The sequence below is a fragment of the Taurulus bubalis genome (genome assembly GCF_910589615.1).
Source record: "Taurulus bubalis genome assembly, chromosome: 4".
Taxonomy (NCBI): domain Eukaryota; kingdom Metazoa; phylum Chordata; class Actinopteri; order Perciformes; family Cottidae; genus Taurulus; species Taurulus bubalis.
The window spans coordinates 28,477,114-28,500,376 of record NC_136592.1 but is presented as its reverse complement, the minus strand read 5'-3'; the positions used below and the strand labels follow the sequence as shown (position 1 = coordinate 28,500,376).

At 41.6% G+C, this 23,263-nt stretch overlaps 1 protein-coding gene across 1 annotated transcript; it reads right to left on the bottom strand.

The window, feature by feature from the left end:
- Positions 1 to 571: 571 nt before the first annotated feature.
- Positions 572 to 12,206, bottom strand: LOC306735177 (RNA-binding protein, mRNA-processing factor 2a; the record flags this gene model as incomplete). Its single annotated transcript, XM_079216625.1, has 8 exons — positions 572 to 1,039; positions 2,345 to 2,417; positions 4,634 to 4,782; positions 6,167 to 6,317; positions 7,672 to 7,734; positions 7,895 to 7,933; positions 9,795 to 9,872; positions 12,153 to 12,206. The coding sequence occupies 7 exons, from the start codon at positions 12,204 to 12,206 to the stop codon at positions 2,352 to 2,354; spliced, it is 600 nt and encodes a 199-aa protein (XP_079072751.1). The 3' UTR covers positions 572 to 1,039; positions 2,345 to 2,351.
- Positions 12,207 to 23,263: the final 11,057 nt, after the last annotated feature.

Sequence of the window (23,263 nt, the reverse complement as noted above, 5' to 3'; positions counted from 1 at the left end):
ATGCAGCCCCCCCCCCCCCACCCCCGACCCCCCTGCAAGAAAATAAACAACCTTTACGTTTTAGTCCAGTTCACATTCTGAAAGATCCGTTTTTACAGCAATCTCATTTTAGCAGAACGGCGCGAGCCACTCAGAATCCTTCCATCGTTTTTTTTAATGACCGATACCCATTTTCCCCTTTAAACAAATTGCACTTTAAAACTACGTCAACAGGATTATAGGATCAAAAAGTAACACCGAAAAACACAAGAGACGACTAAACATCCAACTTATATAGGTTCATTATTTTTTTTAGTTGCACAAAAATGCATAAATATACATCACGCAAAAAAGAAGAAAAAGTACAACAGTACTTTCCTTTGCTCAAATAATGACACACTGATATGATCGTAAGGACACGGGGTCGTCGTATAGGACGTAGGGATGCATTCACGAGGTCCATGCGAGATAAGCCATTTACACAACGGCCCAGCTTTCACAGAGGTAAGACCAAGGTTCTACAGGGGAACAAAACAGGTTCGCTGTCTAGGCCAAAACAAAAAAAAAAAAAAAAAAAAAAGTAAAGAGGCAACACAAACGCTAGGAAAATTAGGATACACAGAACTCTGCGTTCTAAATTCATGCCATAAAGACTAACATGCAATGACTCTTTAACGCTTCTAAACCTCCCGGGAGCAGCGGTGACCCCATTGAAGGACTAGCTTAACAACGGTAACGCCTCAATTTCCCCTCAGCAATTATGATCCATGACGTTTTGACTATAGGCCTTTTGCATGAGGTTCCTTTTTTTTATTACTTTTTTTTATTTGAAGTGCTATGATGGTACCGCAATAGTTGCCAAGGATAAGCTCAGATTGTCGACAGCAAGATGGTTTAAACTCAGACCACCTCCTCCTTCCCCCCCGGAGACAACCGGGAGGAGATATAAATACTGTTTGTTTATAATAATGCACATTTGTCCATTAAATAAACCTGATTAAATTAAGGACGAGCTTGGCAAACCTCACTGCAGCTGGACACAGGTGTGGTTTCCAGAGGCCTGAAGAAAAGGGAAACAAGCATTAGACTAAACATAATAATAAAGATATATTTAAGAAACAAACTCCATGAAAAGACCTCAAATAGTCTCACGGTACTTTGACTTCCCCAGCCCGTCAGTAAGAAAATGTGCCCATTCATCATGTATAAACAAAGCTATACTACCCAAAACTGCAGGTTTTACAAAAACATACCTCAAAGAGAAGTACATGTGCTTTTTGGGGACTATCTTTAGCTGCTGATAGATTGTGTGCCAGTAAATATTTAATTGCAACAGGATGGTGAATGTGGAATTATCTAAAAATAAAAAAGGACGTTACCGAACGCCATCGTAATAGAGGAACACAACACAGAGTAAAAATTGGACTAATGGTTTTTAAAAAGGACTTTTTGAACAAGTGGAAAACAAGAAGCTGGATGTTTTTTTTCCCTGCTTGTTACTAAATCCCATTTTTATGTTTATCGTGTCCATTGCGACCGTTGGAACCTAGTTTAACGTCTGTATAAATATAAACAGACTCCCAGAGGTGATAAAACCAACATTACGAAGCGCAGAGAGACCGTCAATTAGTACAATGAAAGGAAAGAAACTGATGAGGCAACTTTGGTTGAATTGCTGTAACCAGTGTAGCATTAAAGCATGGTGGCTAGCTAGCAACCATCACCCATTTTCTTTTGTTCCAGTCAAACGACCACTGAAAACAAGTCGGAGCGTTTTATTCCCGTTCCATGTCTATGGACGACATGCTCCTTTATTTGCAGTGGGATTGCTTTTGCCGCCACCACTGTGCACCAAATGTGTATTCATTCGCAGCTAAAAATAGTTCCCAATACCTTTCTCCCGTTTGAATAATTTTTTATGAAAACTAGAGAGCTTGTTTAGCTTGGATTAAAGTTTATATTCATGGGCTGTTCTTGAGGGAAGGTGAGACTAACGCGCTGTTGTATTGAATCTTTTCATGGATCGCCAGCCTTTTCGCAAGCCCTCACCCTATTTATTGTTAGAGTTGTGTTTAGCGGTTGTACATGGGGATTATATATTATTGTAGCCCTGATTTGTATGTTTAATTTGATACCTAACATGTTTTTTTTCTAGATTTGTACCTTGTGACCCGATATAAAAGGGTCCCCATTTCAGGGGACCCTAGGGCTCAAGGAGTTTTAAACAACCAATACATTTTTAGCTATTTTCACAGTCTGCATGTTCTCACTCAAACATTGTGTTAGTCTCATTAGGCAAGACATCAGGCTAGCAGTTAGAGGATAACGGTGGGGGTTGGCAACGCTATGACCAAAGGTTACTCACTAAAAGTCTAACAAAACTGCCGGGACTTCCATCCAGGCTGGGAAGTGTCAGAGGGCGTCGGGTACCAGCGCATCTGAAGAAACAAAAACAGTCACGTACAGAATAATAATTTAAAGCATCAGCTTCAGTCCTCAGAACTTGTGGACGAGCAGGTTTATGAGGACTGTCCCTTTAAGCCCTGGTCACTGGAGCCATGGGAATGTGGGTCACGTAACTGGTCACCGAGGACAATAGTCCTCGAATAATTAAGAGGCATGGCAACGTGGAGAGTCGAACCTCTCAATGCGTTGAACATTTCCACAGTACCTTTCCATACTTTTAGCAGATTAGGCATTTCTACACCGACTATAAAACGGCTCGGGAGCTTATCAAACAGACATTTTACGTCTTCGCCGCGGTGTCAGTGGAAAGGGAACTTTTAGCGATCTTTCACCGGATTGCAATTAAAAAGCCCCCCCTTCCCCTCCCCCCCATTGTGGCTACAGTCAGCTTATGTTCCGACAGGAACGTGGACAGTAAGTTGGCAACTCCGGAGAAAGGCCATCAGGTCGGACAATTTCTCCAAGCGAATACCTCGCATTCCTCCGTCCTCTTACGGACCATGTAATAGCCGCCTGCTTTGCAGCGGAGCGCTCTCACGTCGCAGGAGGAAGTTAGATCACAATGAACTTTAAACGAACCAACAAGGGGAAATATTTTCCATTGCTATTGTTACCAAAAGGCCCGGCCCACCGCTTTGTATTTAGCTGCTCTATTTCTGTAGCATTTAGCTGGCAACCTAAACACTTTGTGATGAAAAGGTTCCACCGTGTCCTACTGAAAATTGTTCACCCATTTTGTTTAAAAGATTTTTGCAGACCAGATCTCAAACTTGACATTTATCTGATTTACCGTTTGAGTGCAAGTCTTAAATTTGGCTTCAACTCTATTTTAAGGACTGAATTATTTCTACTTTAGGCCCAAAGCATGGGTTTTATTACCCAGAGCACATGTTACCCTCCAGCACACAGACGGGACAGTGAGCTCCATTAAAAGGAATAATGTATATCTCCATCAACAGATACATGAGCCAAAAACAGCCAGATGACAACCACAGAGAGGGATTTAAGGTAAGTGCGTGGCATTGTAAGGTTACACCACATGAAAGCACGAACACGTCAGAGCGGGAGTCGAAACGTTTTCCCATTTAGAGATGACAAATCGCTTTATTGCGATATAACTCAGGATTTTAACTTTATCGTTTCATGATAATATAAAGACGGGGAATGCGTTGTGCAGCCAACAGTGACTTGAAATCTGGGTTAAAGGCGTCGTTATTGTTATACCTCAGATGACCACTAGGGTCGTTTCAAGAATCTGAACCTCTGCTTTTAATTGAAGCAGTGGATCCTTGAAAAGTGGCGATACGTGAAGTATTTATTTTCTATGGAGGGCAAGAGAGCCGGCTGTGCGTTGCATGATGGGTAATTATGAATCCCGCTGCCCTTTTTGGCAAGACCCACTAAGTGTTGGTGGTTGAGGCGGAGACGATTGGTCAAGGTTAAGCAATGACCTTGAGTAGTTGCGTCAGGAGATAGAACAAAATCAGGTTACCAGTAAGGCAGCGCTGATCAAAAATTAAATACATATTCTTTAATTGCATTGTTAGTTTCTCTCCTCAAATGTTTTCAGAATCATTGTTATTTTTTTAACTGGAAGTTTGTCACCCAGCCGCCATTTTGAAGCCGAAACCAAGCCCTGGACCGTTTTGGGTTCTGCCAAGTCTTTCCGGTTGTCAGATTTGGATCAATAAAAAAAATAAAAAAAAGAAAAAAAAATACGGTCCTCATTTGAAAATTATTTTTATGCTAGTCAAATGGTAAAATCATCGTTAAAATCATTAGTCATAATTTTATTTAGTTTTGGTGAAACTGAGCTACGTCGCTCAATGTACCTCTCCACCAAGATGGCCGTTAGCATGGCGTGAAAACGACGTCTCCGATGCAAATTTTGGGTTTGTCGTGTTTCTGCAATTTTACGACCGATTCACTTTCTTCGGAGGTGCAACACTTTTAAACTGACAGTGTGTAATTCCCTGTAAAGTGGCAGGACTGCATCTCTACAGTCTCGTTTTTAGGTTTCGGGTTGTACCTGGTGAGGAGTCTACGAAGGTTCCCCGTTTCGTTAGAGCTGAAGGTCTACGAGAGCATACTTAAGGAGAGAGAACACAAACACACACACACACACACACACACACACACACACACACACACACACACACACACACACACACACACACACGTCCCTCACCTGGGCGTGGAGGGCTGCAGCAGCGGCAGCGGCCGCCGGGTACGTGAAGGCCGCGTGAGGGAGGCCGGGGGCCAGCTCCGTGGTGTACAGGGGGTACGGGGTCCATGCGTCCGGAGACGCCGGGATCAGCGCCGCCCCTGTCAGATCATCTGTGGAAGTATACATGACGGGAGGAGACCAAAAACTGACTGACCTAACCGTGACCAGACAGCCCCGGACCATGTAGGCAATCAGAACATGAGCTAAATATCTTAAATGAGGAAAATGTCAAATGCTGAAAAAAAAAGTTTGTTACAGTAATGTGGCTTTTAGGTTTAGGACCGACGAGTAAGAGCTTCAACCGTCTTTAAAAAAGGCAAATTAACTTTTACAACCCTAAAAAAGAGAAAAGTCAGACCAGATTCCACTGCACATTAATTTCTACGTGTAAAAGGACGGGATGTTTTCCAAGCAGATTGGAATACTAATATATACTCTGCCAATGTCACTCAAACGTTAAAAAAAAAAATACGTCTTTACAGTCAGATGTCTGAGGGGAACACCATTCGTTTTAATGGCCTTTCCTACTTTCAGCTTGTAAAAGGTCCTCCGTACTAATCAATGATATTTAAGTTTGTACATGGAGAACTAAGCCACACCAACGTCCCTCGGAGTAACGGTTGAATAAGAAGAAATCAGCAGTCATCGGGAACAGAAACTAGAGGCTTGGTATCAAAATGCATGCAGATTTAAACTGGAACAGCTTCCCGTTTTACAACATTGGAGCCGATAACATTCTGGATTTAACAGGCAACTTGTTGCGTTACCAAAGCCCTTCAAACGAGTTATTTTAAGGTTAACACTAGTGGAATACAAGCTGAACAGATCTGTTTAAACCTCAATATCTAGAGTTCAGTCATGAGCGAGGCTCACTGAAATAAACTGTCCCAACAGCATTTTAAACACTGGCGACAAACTAAAAGAAAGTTTTAAATCATGAAATTGTCTTAAGAGGCAAAAGCTAAGTAATTCCTTAGCGGTCTGAATTATGAATATGTTCCAAGTAGAAATCCATTTATGTTTTCTGCACGACAGAATACGAGTTCAAGTTCAAACGCTGCACAATTCACAATTTTACTTTAAACCGTTTTCCAGTTTTGTTCACAACCTCGATTGACGGCACGTTTCTTTCTGCCGAGACACAACGAGTAAATTCCACCGAGCGGAATCTGGTCTGAGCGAACGCAACATCGACTGAACCGAGCAGGTGTTTATGCAGAGAGGAGCAGAGAGAAGTGTTTCCTAAAACCCCCCCAAAAGAAACCCGGTGAGGGAGTGGAGACTTCCCAGCTGTACAGAAGCAAAGCGGCTGAACTACGAGTCGAGATGACGCATGCATGTGGAGGTGAGTTAGTCTTTTAATTTGTTAGATACTGTTCTTTAAACCTCTGCCCGTTTGTCTCTTAAAAACAAACTACCCTTTTTTTTTCTCTGGCATTGCCAAGGTGAGAGTGGACGAGAAGAGCCTAAGAGTGGTGCAGCCGTACAACTTACATGGGTCCCGTGCAATGAAGTGAGCTCCTAGAGCAGGGTGGATATTTGTGGGGTTCGGTGTGGCCATCAGCTTACTCTTTGCCATCTTCGTGTTGGCTTTAGCAAACTCTAAGCGCAGGGTCTGGGGGCTTTCGGGGTCAAAACGGATTCCCTGGGTGGAGAGACGGAGGAGGAGGACATAGCATCGTAAGGGAGGCGGAGCTTAACGGGGCTGTAGCTCAGCGGTCTCACACACGGCCTCCTTTTTCCTAAAGCTGTGTTACAATACCCAGGATGTATCCTCAAAAAAAAAAAAAAAAAAAAAGTAAAAGACTGGAGGATACACTCCTGGAATATTTCAAACACGCTCGCATCCCGTTCTCTCTCCTCGTGACCGAATCAAGAGCCGGGATGAGGGAAATCAAAACGGGCCGTTGGGGAGACTTTTGAGTGTAACTCCTCGTCAGGTGGGTTGAACCCGGCTTGTGTTCTGGTGCCCTAAGCGGTGTGCCCACATGCAGGTGAGTAGTACTTTGGTGTGTGTATGTTTGTGTGTTTGTCTAAAAGAGGTGATGCTCATGAGGAAGGCTCTGCTATGAGAGAGGTGTTAGCTACTGCCAGATACGTGGGGCTACTGGTGACGAAAATGAGGTTACACTACTGGAGATGTGTCCAAATCACACTACACATGTGGCGAATAGAACAGAGTATTACGGTTAAAGCAGTGATATGCAAAATGAGGAAAGCTATACCAGACTAAAGAAGTGCATCAAGGTCAAAGTAAACTACCGTAAAGGCTACGGGGTTCTGGCCTCTTTCCAAAAATGGCCCTGCCATCGAATTATAGAAGACAAAATGGGTTGACGTTGAGAATACGTTCTTTTTAAGCTCCCAGTCATGAAAAAAGGGGACAGTTTACCCCAAAATAAAAATATATGTTGTCCTTTGACCTGTCGTGCTATTTATTAAAACAGATTGTTTGCCGTAGAGATGTCGCCTGATATAAATGTGACTATATGAAACTCTTGGTGCTCAAAGCGCCGGAAAAAAAACTCCAGAAATCACGACCCGGTTACTGAAGATAAGCTACAGATCTGGTCGTGAGCGGTTTCATTTGGGAACTACTTTCTTCCAGAGAAAATAGTTCCTATAGACCCGCTCGTGGAGCAGTTGAACAGGTCTTCTTTCAGCCATAGTTCCTGCGTGAAACGGCCCACAACAAGGTTTGTGTTTTATCTTCAGTAACCGGGTCATGAGGATTTCTGCAAAGACAGATTTTCAAAAGTGTTTTTAAAGGCTTGGAGCGTCATTTAGTCTTATTATACTGAGACAAGGCAACTAGATTGATAAACAGCACGACGGGTACGTGGAAAAACATGAATTTAGGGGTGAACTGTCCCTTTAAGCAAAGGTTTGAATACATCTAAGAAATACAACACATTTAAAAAGGATTTAAGAGGAAAAAGGGATATTCAAACCAGACTGAGAGAGACATGATAAATCAGTAAAAACGAGGCAATGCTTACATTTAGAGAGTTTTTGGCAGCTTCAGCTCCAGTGCGACTGTCAAAGGTTACAAACCCGACAGGCTGGAAGGGGAAAAAGAAACCAACATCAATAATCATCTTAACAGGAAAAGCAGCTGCATTTCTCATATTTGATATTTATCTTAATACAATAAGAAAAATGTTCAGCCAATGTTACAAAAAGACAGTATTTTTTCAGAGCATTAAAGCAGCTTCGTCTCACCTGTTTTGATGTTAACTTAATCAGTGACCCTTCATAACCCTGCGGGGGAGAAAGATAGCCAATTATCCACCATGCAGTCACATGCAGGAAGTCAGGCATGAACGCTTCTCGCTGCGGCAAGAGAAACCCGCTCGTGTTCACCTTCAGCCGGAGCTCTGCAGCCGGGCATCACGAGGCCGCCGAGACGCCGGAGCATTTACGGCGGTGAAATAAGGCGAAACGTGCACAAACAAAGACAACATGATGATTTATCGTCTTTCAATAGAATCACAGAGTTAGAGGCACGAATTCTGCACTAAATTAAATGAGAAAATTCACACAGGTGGACACAAATAAGAAGCTTTGTGGTTATATTATAATTTCTTCCATGGTCTTTTACATCTTAAATTCCTCTTTGAGCCACACGAGGGAGCCTCAATGTTCGTATCGTAGCAGAATAATAACATTGAAGCCAATGTGAAAAACTAGCCGTCTCATTTGTAAAGTATTAAACATGCTTTTGTTTTTGATAACGCATGAGCACAAACAAAGTTGTGAGTTCTTAAAACATATACGTCTTCCAAATATTATATGGCGACGCAGAAATAGCAGTAAAAATGGTCAGTAGGGCATTTATTGCTCTTTTCACAAATAGATGAGGCCTCTTGTGACAGTTGCTTTTTTTTTTTTAAAGTGAAACCCTGATTTAAAAGGAATAATGACATCTGGTCTTGTTTTATAGCTGTTGTGTCAGTTCCATAATTGTACTCAAAGTTAGTGAAACCTGTAATGTTGCTCCACTGAAGTCAGATAAACTAAAGGGAGCACTGCAGCGTTTGTTTTGTTAAATTACCAGAAAACATGATAAATATCGTTATGGAGATTGTAAAAAAAACACATGGCGGAGTCCTCAATGCAACATGCATTGATTGGACTAAAATAAATATCCTCAAAAAGCTAAAAAATAAGCAAATTACAACCATGTTTAGTTTAAAGCGCTCGTTATCAGATATGCGACGCTTCCCTCTGGAAGCATGACGTCCAGAGGGAGCCACTGGTTTGAAAAACAGCACTAGGGTCGGTGAGAGCTGGAGCAGATTCCTGAGAAACGAAGGGGGAATTTGGCCCGACCGGATTATTGATAGATGGGATTCTCTGCTGATCCTGATTTACAGCCGTGGAAAATTAAACAACTTTCACTGGCCGGCATGAATCCTTAACAATCCAAACCAGATTCAGCCTCAGAAAAAGAAACCAACAAGGTTAGAATACAGTGTTTTTTTTTTTTATATATATATATATATATAAAAAAAAGTCTCTCTAATGAACCGTCAATAAAACCCATGTTTTTGGGGAAAAGAGACTGAAAACATTGAAATGTTTAGTTCCCTCTAAGTCACTGTGAACACAACGAGGGTGAAATAAAATAATTTCCGTGGGCGAGCTGGGTCACAGAGAGGGCCGGTTGGCCAATCGCGAGGGCTACTCATTTACACATTCCACGAGGTCATCCATGTGCGAGGGACACCACTTCCAATTTGGTTAGTTAGGACACGGGTGGGAGGGGAGTTTATGGAACCGGAGTCCAACAAAACAAAAAGAGAGCAGTGGACAAACAATGATGTGGCCTCATATGCAAATATCTGCACGTCCATCAACAAGGGGATTGTTTGATGCAACTAAGAAGCTCTGATAAACTCTTTGTGTGATGAGAAAAGAAAAGACAGCCATGCAGACTGGATTACAGCTGCTTCCTCAATACTTGAACTCGTCTTCCTCTGTGTGCAGATAAACATCGTCCCAGAACCAGGCGCTATAGCATCGTTTGGTTTAAGACTTGGTGAGAAGTCTGCAGCCTTTATACACACACACACCTCAAATCACAAGGCTTTACAATCTGTGCAACCCAGTATTGACTTACCTTAAAAGGTCTGAAGAGAAGGTAAAGTTCCCGCGGTTTGATGTCAACCGGGAGGCCGCTGACGAACAGAGTTCGTACCTGCAAACAGAGCAGAGCTGCGTTTAATATTGGGTTTTTTATATTTCATTCTCTAGATCAAAATGTACAAACGCTTGGCCAACATCTGATTGTTCCTTAATAACCAACACACGGATAGATATTTATAGTGGAACTTTAAGTCACAAGTCCTGGAAAAGGAGAAGAAAATGCTTTATTTCTTTGAATTTTTTTAAATGCCACAAATGAGTGAAACTCTTCAGAAAGACGAACTACAACAGTCATGAATGAAACTCATTGCTCGGGGTAAAGCGGTTCTGTATCCACGTGTTGCTAGAGGCTCGACCCTTTAAGCCTCCAACCTTTTTCAATTTAAAGCCCTTTAAAGTGAGACCACATCACCTTGTGACCCAAAGTCAGTTTGGTGATTATTTCCTCCAAGATTGTTTTAGTTTGAGGTCAAATTATCCTGTAATAAAAAAAAGATAAGAAAATCCCTGACCCTCATGTTGGGAACCTTTAAGACCTAAACATTAGACGACCCTCAGTATTTAACGTTTGCCTATGAATAAACAACTGATCCTGACGAGCTCATGGAGAACATGAACCAGTCTTCATCCTGACGGAGACCCCCTGGGTGCCGTTCGAGGCCCCTTGGACCTTCTGCCCCCCCCGAGCAGACGTTGAGAACCGATGCCGTGTCCAGCCGGTGTGGCCGTGGAAGCAAGCGGTGCGGAGGCCCATTAGTTCCCAGCCAGTGGGGAGGCCCTCAGTACAATGGGGCTGCCAGACAAACACTGACAACAGCGCACAGCGTGACACCATTTCCTTCCTCTGACCCGCGGCCCTCGACCCTGCCGGCATTTTTCAGGTGCCGCACAGCAGCGATTCTCAGCCATTTACAAGTCGGCACATACAGAGACATGGAGGCCGGCTCAGTGGGACGCAAACGGGAAGTTTCAGTTTGTCCACCGGCTTCTCGTTGAGTTGCATGAACCTAAAAAAAATATAATAATCTAAATGCATCAGTCAAGAAAATACTCTGTACGTTGACAATTTAACGCTCTAAATTGACACAAACGTCCGGTTTCATCTTGGCTCTTGAAGACGAGGATAAAAATACACACAAAAAACAGAAAGGAAACCAGGCTCAGAAAAGTCAAGAGGCCACACGTGTCTTTGTTGAAAGATAATGGGAACAAAGGAGGAGCAACAAAAGGCCCAGCGCTCCCCTCCGAGTGTCTCCATAAGGAGTCATTAAAGAGGAAATATAGCTGGCCACACACACACACACACACACACACACACACACATAACTGAACATTGATCATTTTGACTCCCTGTTGAGGCGTTATGAGTTTGATTTTAGGTGCAAATTCGGTAAAATATCCGAGTTTAATTCAAGATTTAAATATTGTAAGTCTAATGCCATCAAAATGTGTTTTAATTGTTTAAGTCCTTTGTTATTTCTGTAATTGAAGTAGATTTAAAATGCATTGTTTTTAAAACAGGTTGTGATATTCATTCTTAAATCAAATCTATTTCAAAGCTAAAGAGTCTCACCATGAACAGAAGTTATCTTTTATGTTTCAGTTTCATGATGACCTGCAGCCTCTTCACAAATAAAATTAAAAAATAAATAAAATCAGACAAGCTACGTGACCCACAGTGTGTGACGCATCTTAACACCTGAAGGAAAACACAAGTGTCACTGCAACAAACTGGAAGCTCAAAAGTAATAAAAAAAAAAATATAAGAATAATTTGATATTTAGAAAATTAAAAGAGCATGTTGAATTTAACAGGCTATAGGACTTTTTTTTCGGATTCAGACGCTACGTTTATTCTATAAATCACAGCGTGTTTTCAAAATTAAAAATACAAATAAAAGTATTAAACACAGCCAACAATTTGGATCAAACATGGCCACATGGTTTCGACCGCGAATTAATAAAAAAATGAAATCTGAAAACACGCGGTTAACAGCTGAAGTGATGCATTTAAGTGCAGTAATTACTCCACACCTGATTAAACGCGTTTTATTAAAACAATATGTTTTTAACACCACGCTACTGCAATGTTAAGGAATGAAAGTATAAATAAAAACGATGCAGGATATTCCTGCACAAACTTCCACTGGAAGTGGTTTCGCCCCTTTAAAGTGACTCCCTTTAAACAAAAAAAAGAAAAAAGCTGAAAAGCCGCTTAGAGCTAAAAAACAACAAAAGTAACTTCAACCAAACGAAGTCCCTTTAAATGAGCGGAACCATGTTTGTTTTAATTCTGCGGTCAACTTTACCCCCTCGGTGCTTCGTGAACTGACCTCCTCCTCGATGGAGACGTTGTTGTTCGGCTCTGCGTCAGCTTTCAGGCTCATGTCGGCGGTCGCTTCTGCGGCTTCAGCGGCGGCGCAAAGTATCAGGCTCTTCTTCCTCGTCGACTGGTATTTCCCCCAAGTGCGCCCGAAGCTGCAGTGGAAGTCCTGGCGGCGTCTGAACTTCAGCGGCGAGGAGGCGCCGAGGAGGTGAGCGCGCGCGGAGGAGGACGGCGAGCTGTCCGGGGATGTCTGGCCAGGACTGCGCGAGAGAATCATTCATAAAAGGGGGGAAGAAAGAGAGGAAACCCGGAGTGGAAGAAGGAAAAAGATGATACACAAGCCCCGGCGCGCGCGCTAAAACTATAAAGGTGAGAGGTGTGGATTTGTGCTTCGTGTGTGTGAGAGTGGGGGGGAAGAAGTGCGCGTAAAAAACAGAAAGCGTCTGCGCTCACATCAATGCGTCTCAGCTGCGGGTTGTGCGGAGGAAGAACTAGTAAACTTTTCTCATTGGCAGCGCGTCTCTTTCTCTTTTTCTCTTTCTTTCTCTCTCTCTCTCTTTTTCTCTCTCTCTCCTCCTGTCTGCTGAGTGGGTCCCCCTCCTCCTTTTCTCTCTCTCTCTCTCTCCTCCTGCTTTTCAATTAGGTCATCAATTACGTCGCAGTCCGCTGTGAGCCGCAATCACGCGCAGATCCGCCTCAGCTGTTGCAGGAAGAGCCGCCGCCGCATCACCGTTTCTATGGGAGCCGGAGAGCCAATGGGATCACCCCAAACCTCCCAAAAAAAAATATATGTATAAAATATATATTATTTATTCATGGCCAGGGTTTTTATATTAGGGTAAAAAAGAAAAAGTGTCTGAAATTAAGTTTAATGTTAAATAATAATAATATATGATATTGGATCTTATTTTTTCACACATTATATATAAATAATATGTTATATAATAATAATAATAATAATAATAATAATAATAATAATAATACATTTTATTTGGAGGCGCCTTCCAAGGCACACAAGGTCGCCTTACAATAAAATAATACAGGGTAAAAGATAAGCATAAAGACATTATAAATATATATTATATATTTTTACATTCCCTGTATAATACATTAGTTAATCTGCAACAATTTTTTTTGTTAATTAATTCTTTTTTAAGAATTACCCGATTCCAGCGTCTTAAATATTAATATTTTCTGGTTTTCTTTGCTCCTCTCTGACAGTACATTTTATATATTTGAGTTGTGGACAAAAACAAGACACTGATTGACAATATTCACAATATTCTGACATTTTATACAACAAACAGACATTTGATTAATCAAGAAAATAATCAATCGACAATAAACATAACAGTTGGTTTCAGCGTTATGTGGTAAAACATTCATGACAACCCACGTAATAACCAAATCAAGGGATATTTAAAAGAAACATTTAGGGCAATTTCAGCACATTCTATTACAGGTGAATGTGATTTAAAGCAACACAGATTACAATTTATGATTTCAATTAATTACTATTTAATTTTGTTGTATAGTTTACTTATTTACTGCCTTTATCAGAGTAAAATAAATATTGAATATTTTGTTTATATGTGAAATAGTTCAATATAGCAGCTATTTGAAAATGAACTTCATCATCATCGGCTGCCTGTTGTGAATTAAGGAAATGTTTCCTATCTCGGTCTTTCTCTCTCTCACACACACACACACACACACACACACACACACACACACACACACACACACACACATTTATGGGATGTGACTGATAAATGAATGAAATGATAAACCGTGTTTACAGTGATGTCACGTCTTTATCTATGCCACAGAACTAAATACATTCAACAATAATAATAATAATGATAATAATACAAATTAATACTAATAATAATAAGTACTCATGCCTGTGTGTGTTTTAATGATCTGTGCAGGCTGATGTAAGAGGGGCGAAACGACCGTGTTGTGCATGAGGCTCGGCCCTGGACGAGGTCCCAGCATGCAGTGCGTTTCCTCACAACACTACAGCTCTCAAAGGCCACACAGTTTCCTGACTTTGTATAGGAACACAATCAGACCTGGAGGAGGAGGAGGAGGAGGAGGAGGAGGAAGAAGAAGGGGGGGCAGATTCTCACTGTACTTCTTCAGAGGTCTGATCTAAAAATAGAGGAGCTCGGCTGTGTTTTCAGTGTTTCTGTAACAACTGACTGAGCAGGTGGTACATATATAAACAAACAAACATATATATATATATATATTTATATATATATATATATATATATATATAGAGAGAGAGAGAGAGAGAGAGAGAGAGAGAGAGAGAGAGAGAGAGAGAGAGATACAAACAGATGTTCAGATGAGACAGTAAACTGTGAGTTAGTGTGTCATTCAGTGAATTAATACCTTGTAGATTAAAACAAAGCATTGATCATGTGTAAATAAATGATCATTGATTACTGCTTTTGTTTGAATCACATTATAAACTGAATATCTTTAAGATTTGGACTGTTTGTCACACAAAGACGAGACATTTTACCAAGAAAACGACTTCAGACAGACCAGTTAATCAATTAAATCAATTTAACGGTGGGGGGGGGGACTAATAATAATTAGTTGCGGCTTTATTTTTGCAAAATCATTGGAAAATAGCAGCTCTTCTTTCACTTTAAATGATTTAACGAGAGAAAATCAATAGATTTGAACCTAAATGGAGCTCCGTACTTTTGATGTGTGTGTGTGTGTGTGAAGGTGTGTGACGATGACGATGTTGTTTTAAACGTTCAGGTTTGTGTGCGTGTGTGTGTGTGTGTGTGTGTGTGTGTGTGTGTGTGTGTGTGTGTGTGTGTGTGTGTGTGTGTGTGTGTGAAGGTGTGTGACAATGACGATGTTGTTTTAAACGTTCAGGTTCGTGTGTGTGTGTGTGTGTGTGTGTGTGTGTGTGTGTGTGTGTGTGTGTGTGTGTGTGTGTGTGTGGAGGGCTTTAGCACGTTTTCTTTTTCAATTTTCATGTTCAAGTCTGTGTGCGTTTCCCCTTAAAGTTGAAATATAAATTGAGGCACAGCTCCACATGTCATGTAAATAAAACACTGCAGAGATCCGTCCTTTGTGCGTCTGAGGACGTGAAGGAACAACACACACACGCTCTGTTTGCCATCGTTACACTCGCCGCCCATGAAATATTGACGGTTCTGCGGAGTGTTTCATTAAAGCTTCAGAACCAACAGTTCCTTCAGTCGGAGACGCTTTAAATTCACAGCGGGAACGACATGCATCATTTTATTTTATTGATATTGTTTCATTTGTTTTATTTCCCCTGGTTGAATAAAGGTTATATTTGATTACACTAAACCTCACAGTTCAGCAAGAGGAGGCAAAGTGATGCACAGGATGCGGTCATGAAGCTGGAAGAAGCTTCTTTCACTGGAATCTCATTCAAATAAATGAAGAGTTTGATATCTTGTCATAACAGTGAAACACAGTTAATTTTGTCTAGTCATGTTTACTGCATGTCTTTCTTAATATGACGAGACTTTCTTAAACCGTTGCTCGAAACAAAAGCAGATTATTCAGTGTTTGAGAACATGCAATCCAAAAATATGTTGATTAAAAAAAAGAACATTTCTGTATCGTATTTTATTCCTTTTATTAAATAATTTTCATTAAGTCATTTGAAGCCCGGACAATGTTTTTTAACGCCTTTGTATTCGCTACATGTCATGGCCAAATTATTATATTAAAAATAGGCACCAATGGCATACAAAAGGGTTAAAAAAAAAAGGAAGAATGAGTCACGGAAGCTCTGCAGCTTTTATGCCCAAAGAAGATAGAGATTTCTGAGCCACCGATGTCTTATTTATGTGTCTCCGCGGTTGGATTCAATGGAATGCTTGACGTAGTTTGGAGCTAAATTCATAAACCTCTTCTCTCTAAGTGTCGACAGAGAGGCTTTACATAATTGAGGGCCGATACTTTTATAGCTGAAATTATCAAGAGATGTTTTTTTTTATTAAAGGGGGGCTTTGCAGGATTTCAAATCAAAATTCAAAAGAAACTAAATAAAACTGTCTTCTCCTTTTTACGAGTCAACGAGTCTCAAATGTACCCGATTTGGGAAATACTGTAGATGCACGAGAGGATGAACAATGTGAGGAAGTGGCGTGAGAAATGTTCTTGTGGAGACTTACGCTGTCGATCAATCCATTCTTTTTGTGTGCAGAGGCACGAATCGTCTGTTTGTTTTTCGTGCCTCTCAGAATGACCCAACAAAACTGACATTAGATTTAGGCAACACAAACTACTCGATTACAGATATATTTAGTCGTTTTACAAAATAAAACGACGCCAACACGCTCGGTGGGCCAGTAGGTGGCGACAGAGGCTTCGTCCACGACACCACAAATACCAGAGAAGAAGAGTTTGAGCACGCTAAGCGAGCTCCAGTTCCTTTAGCGGCGTAAACGAATGGCAAACAAGAGCAAACAAATCGCTCATTATTATGTATTTGTGCAGATATTTGGTGCTGTATGGTGAAAACTAAATGTGACCCCTGTGGTTGCTGACCTCAAGGCGACAAAGGCCCAAGAAAACGATGACTGTGAGTCTTGTTTTTAGGAAACGTTCAGACATCTTGTTGGCCTTTCAGGAACCAGTGAGACTCTGAGGAGGTGGAGACATGGGCGAGCACGAATTGGGGGCGATGACACAGATACAAAGTTCCCAAAGGTTTGAAAAATCTTCACTGTAGATGCCGTTTTAGTGTCCTAAATCTCAGTTTACGTGTGGACGAGAGGCACCGGTCTCGTGGTTGTTGGTCCTTGCGTCTCCTCTTGAATCCACCATAAGGGATCTTTGTCAATATTTAATTCAAAGTCAGTAGCTATTGTTGTAGATGCTGTTCATTTGCGTGTCCACCAAGAAAAGAGGTTCCTAAATGACTTTCTGTTGGCATTTCATATCCATGTTTAGGAAACCAAGTCTTTGTCGTCGGTTCCCAACATGTTTGGCTTGTGACTCATGTGATTTTCCCTCCTAAGAATGCATGATTTTAATAGTTTTGAAGGCACAAAATAAATCAGAATGTTTTTTTTTTGTTTCCTTCCCCGGTAATTAGCTCATGACCCCTTTAGATTCATCTTGTGACAGAAACCACTAGATTTAATATACCAGATTAATACCAATTACTCTGCAAGAGCAGTGTCCCATCTAGTAATCTATTCATGTGTTAACCCCCCTGCATTCATATCTGTTTAACTTCTACATGCTTTTATAAATTATGTATATCTTATGACGTTAAATCTCTTAAAATGTAAAGTCTAGGTCTGCTGTTTATAACCACAAAACTTTACTTTAGATTCAAGTGCAGATCCCATATTTTCTAAATATATAAATCAGTTAGACAACATTTTGAGGGAAATAAAGACTATTTCCATTTTGATAAAAGGATGCAAAGGAGTCTTGATTATTCCACTCGGCGTAAACATAATGTATCTTCCGTCAGAAGCTTAATTAGAGTATATATATATATATATATATATATATATATATATGTATATGTATATGTATGTATGTATACACAATATTAAAGCTGCTAAAGAGGAAATAAAAGTTCCTGAGCATAAAGGAAAGCGATACGTTCCACTGGATTACGCTTCATTGTATCCATCAGATAATCCAAACACTTCAGGAGCATTAAATCCCCCCCCACCCGCCCCCTCTTCTTCTTCTTCTCTTTCTACCCACAAACACCTGACAGAAACCGAGAGCGAGCGGCTCGGAGGCTCCCGATAAGCCCTCATGTTTTATTTGCGAAAAAGCGGCCCCATTGTCCCATAAGTCACCTCGCACAGCACTCTTCTGCTTCACGCCACGCTGAGCCCGTCCTCCTGCGTTAGCGTCACCCGCTGCTCGAGCACTTAGCTTGTGTTCTGCGTGTCCTCTGTGGTGCAGCCAAACATCCATTTGGAGGTCCTAGGAAAAACTTTGAAGCCCTTCCACCCACACACCGTGTCACGTGTCGCGAATACTTTGTCCAATAGACACCGCCTGTCCACGATCGCATCAGAGCTGATAGCACACGTGCGTGTAACCGCGGCCCAAGCAGAGCGGCGGGTTTGAAGCGACGGAACCAATAATATCGGAAAGGGCCCTGTTAGCGCGCGGCGGCGCCGGTTATCCATTTAGTTGCCACTTTTTTCCAACACTTGTCAGACGTTGTCACACCTGCTGTGAGAGCCTGCAAGGACAGAAGGAGGGCAGCGAAATCAATTGACCCTTCACGGCTGATACGTGAATCAAACGCACCCTCCGATTGGGGTTTTGGTGGACGCGTGTTTGAATGACTCGGGCGACGCCGTTGTCAGTATAGTTTTGGTGGAGTTGCAGCGAGGAGAGAGAGACGCCGACGTTCATAATGATTTTAATGCTTTGCTTGTCGCAGCTGCGCTCCGAAGCAGCTTCACAGCTGCCACTTCCCATCAGCTCGTTGCTGCGGGCGAAGTTATTAAGAGGGAGTTTTCACAAGAGGCACATTTTTTTTGTAGATGATTGTTCACAAAATGGAGCGAAGTTGAGGAACAAGTTGTGTCTTCAAGAGTCGAGGGATTTGATTCCCAACTCATTAGCTTCACCACGAGCTAAATTAAAAAGGAACCGACACCAGCGGCGTAAATGTAGACAGTAAAGGCAGCGAGAGAATGGCTAAAAGAGAGATTACTCTCTCTATTACCATTTGTATTAGTGAATTTATTGTGTCACGTGATCGTGTACGCGTCACGGGCCGAGTTACAAAAGTTCAGAGGTGCACGACCGCGTGACGACCGCGATTACGTCATTTCTTACGCCAGCGTCAAGACTGAGAGACTAAACTACGCTTTCAACATGTCGTACCATCTTGAATCAGAATTGACAGCAAAGTTCCAGCGTCTTTATTCACTGTACTGCATTCCCAAATGAAAAATGACAATTTTAGCGGTGAACCGTTGCATTTCATTGGACCGCTAATAAATGGGCGGGCTTTAAAATGTACAGAAATGACAGATTAATTGATGGATGAATGATAATATTTTTTGGCACTAGCTTAGCTAAACACACTTTATATTTTGTTTTACAGGAAGAAAAGATGATAGGGTTATATTTAGGTTATTTTTGTGTGTGCATAGATTGTTAAATAGACAGTATGACCGGGGGATGTGATCCAAAAGGGTGAAATGGCCTTTTTTAATGTAATCTCGACTTGACAGCTGCTTCCATTTAGGTTTAGCTTACTGGGGCACTTTGTTAACGTCACTAATTACACCTCAGCATTTCCTGCTTTGACACGACTAAATGTCGGCTGCGGGAATTAAAAAAAAATAAAAAAAACTCTTCCAAAGTGTTTAGCTTTAAGACCAAAGAAACCACAATGATCAAAATCCTTAATCAACTGAACCGGGAGTAAAAAACCACAGCTGGAAACGAACCATTTTCTTTTCTCCAACACCTCCTGATCCAGATGTGCAGCACTGCCCACATCTGTCAGGAGGAAAGAGAAAGAGTTCACAGCTTTACTGAAGAGGCGTTTGGACGCAGGCTTTCGGTTTGTGTCTTGCACGTCAGCGTTAATCATTCGTACGGAAAACACACACAAAAGGCTCTCGGCCTCATCGGGGAGACACATCCAGGCCGTCGTTGGGCTTCCTCCCGTTTGTCGAGCGCAGTAACCCCAGTTCATTGCCTCCACCTCTCCTGGATCTCGGCGCTGTTGTGTTCTCCACAGTGACAACAAAGTCGGTGCCAGCAGCAACTGTGTTTATTGTTTCATACGAGGCAGAAAACAAAACTTTGAGCTGAAAAATGTTCCGAGGGATTTGCCAGATATACTACTGTGAGATTGTGTGAAACACATTGTTTGCTGCTCAGATTTTGTTTTGCTTTTCTTTTGTTTGTTTTCTGGCAGTCTGTCGATCTCTGTTTTTCTCACACATTTTTTGGGGGTGATTCTGGAGAAACGACAGTTCTTAATATCAAAGAGTTTCCTATGACACTCCCACTCTGAGCAGCCCTAACAAGAGGAAATGATGAGGAAACGACCCACTGGGACCATTTAAATAGTCGTTTTCTCATGGAAATAGAAGATCAACAAGAAACTCCACTGAGATTTTCCTCAACATGGGAAGAAACATGCAAAAAAACTAAACATTTCTGAATGACATTCCTATGGAGCGTTTAAAAAAAATCATTTAAAGACATTTAAAGAACTAAATGAACACAGCAAAACAGCTGATTGTTACATATGTCAGCTGTGGTGTCGTACGAGACACTAAGTAACTGTGAAAACAGTAAAAAAAAAAAACACTTTCACAACATCCTCCCTCAGCAATAAGGTCTTCACTTCCTGTTTGTGTATGGAATATGGGACACGGAGGGTTGTGCTATTTAAACCAAAAGGGCAGCAGATTCCCAGCTAGCAGCGGCTGGTGGGATCTGGAGGTCTGCTGCCAGCTTCTCAGGGGGACGGGAGGCGGGTGGGAAAACGGAGCAGGACGAGAAGGGAAACGAGATAATGATGCAAGTGAGGATGGAAAAGAGGATAATTAAACAGAGGGGGAATGGAGGAGGACGGTTGTGCAACGGTGTGGCGGAAGAGACAGCGTGATATCATCAGATTTTACACCTTCACATTATTTTTAAGATTAAAGAAGTTTACACGCACGTTTTTACTTTTTAAAGAATCGGCTTTGCAAATGAGGAAAGAAACACATTTGTCAGAGCTCAAAGATTAGCACAAAATGTAAACATAACTTGTGTTTGTTTACAAGAAAACTTCACAGGATGTAGTTAGCCTAGCTTAGCATAAAGCGGAAGGAGCCTTGCTAGAAAAAGAGCATCTACCAACACCTTTGACGCTCATTAACATCTTGTTTGTTTAACAATCAGAAAGGTAAAACAGAAAAAAAGACAATTTGAGGTTTTGAGGGGATTTAAATTCAAATGTGTGTTGCTTTTTCAAGATGTTTCCAGGTTTGGTCTCATGGTGCTCTAATAGAGTACTGCAGAGACAAAGTATTTGTGTTGCATTTCTGCAGAAAATAAGCAGGTGTATGATACTTACACGTCTTGTTCAGCAAGAATGAGCAGAAGTAGACACAGCACAGCTGTAACGGGAGACTAATCTGTGTGATGAGGTTTTTAGTCTACTTTTAGAGTAAAGTTGAACAACTCAATGCTTCACACTCTCGTCACAGCGTATAAGAAGGCACACGGCCAATTTTTGCAACCAGTGTAGCGTTAAAGCATGGTGGAATTAGCACGCTAGCTCGCAAACAGCTGGCTAATTAGCTAACCTGTTAGCTCCACCATGCTTTAATGCTACACTGGTTTGCAGAAAATGAGCAGAACAGCGAGGCAGGTGGTCAGCGGCTAACGCTAACTCCGTCTCACTCAACGCCGCTCCGGACAAGCTAGCTCGCTAACTAGCCTAGCCGTCCGTCTCCAGTCACCTCTTTCTTTTGTACCAGTCAAAAACAATGCAATGTCCGTTCTACTTCTTCTCTATTTCTATGATCTAAACCCATTATGAGGATTGCGGTGGACATTCAACCAGCGCTTCGGGATTTCAAAGACAGGAAGGCCTCCCGATAACAATCAGACCCAGCCGGCCCGCCGGTGACGCCCTCCGCCTGCAGGCACCCAAACAGGGCGGACAATCTCCTCCAGCAAATTTTAAAATGATGTTTGGACACTTTGAGCTCAGTGGGGACACGCGGTCATGTTCTGGTTTTGTGGCGGCGTCTCTGGAATGTAAAACCCCCCTTCATAAACACAGACGACGGCTAATGAAATACATGAACAGCTCCATTTAGGTTTCCACGTCATCACATCCTAATAAATCTGATGGAACGTAACATGATTTGGACTCAGCAATAACAATCATTATTGCACCTGGATATTAATGACCTGTGGTCACTTCTACTTATTAGATCAGCAGTGTGTGTATTTGTGTTAGTTTAATCAACATAAACATTGTGTTTGAGATCCTCGCTTTGAGGCAGATGCGTGTTTATTTTCGCTCAGATGTACGGTCGAGATCATCTTCCTCGCAGCAAACTTTTTGCTTTCAGTTCTTCATTTGTTCATCTATTGCACTTCTGGGAGAGGGATCAGTTGCTCCCACTGAGGGTTCTTCCTATTTTTTCCCTGTTAGGGTTGTTTCCTGTGTCGATGCGAGGGTCCAAGGACAGAGGATGCTGTTTGTGTTGTTGGGATATATATAAATAAAATTGAATTGAAGTTTTGTGTTTGTTTGGATGAAATAAATGACAGAAAAACTTTCTGTTGACATACAAAATGTGCACATTAAATACAAAATGTAAGAGAATTGAGCCCTGAAATCCTGGCAAACTCCCTAAAGTTGTGATTCCAGATGATTGGAAGAAAATGCAAAATGTCATACTTAAACATCATATGATCCTTCTTTTTCTTTTATGCAGAGTGACTGCAGGCTTTCAGAGCGCCATGATGATCCCAACGTCCCACCAGAGCCAGTTGAGAGCTGCAGAGTGCTATTTTTCTGTGGTGTGAGGGGGACAGCCAACAGTGGAGAGGATGTTATAAAGTTTCAGCGCTACACGGCGATGTGATGGTTTATAAAAAAGCAATGAATACGGAGAGCAAGGGCACGGCTCACTGCAGTGGATGTACCATGTCTGAGGAGGTGGAATAAGTTATTCTGGTGTAATGAAATGTGTCAACGCTATGTTTTAAATGTTAGCTGGAGAACATGGACAAATGCACATTTGGCGTGTCAGTTTATTAACCTGAAGCTCCACCTCATGTTAAACCAGACTTAAAAAGATGTTCACTAACTAGAGAAATGGAGCGATGCCAGTCACTCCATCGCATCGGCATTTTGGTCCAGACTGAAACAGAGTACCTGCACACAAACTAAATCATATGACTACTGTGATGAAACACATCAATGCTGGTGTTTATATTGATATTTCTTACCAAATATTTTCAAATGTCATGGTGGAAAATGGCTCAACACGCCATCTTAAAAAAGAAAGAAAACCCTATTCTTTCAAAACCAATTCTGAGATCTGAGATCTGAGATGGATTGATGAATGGATGGATGGATAGATAGTT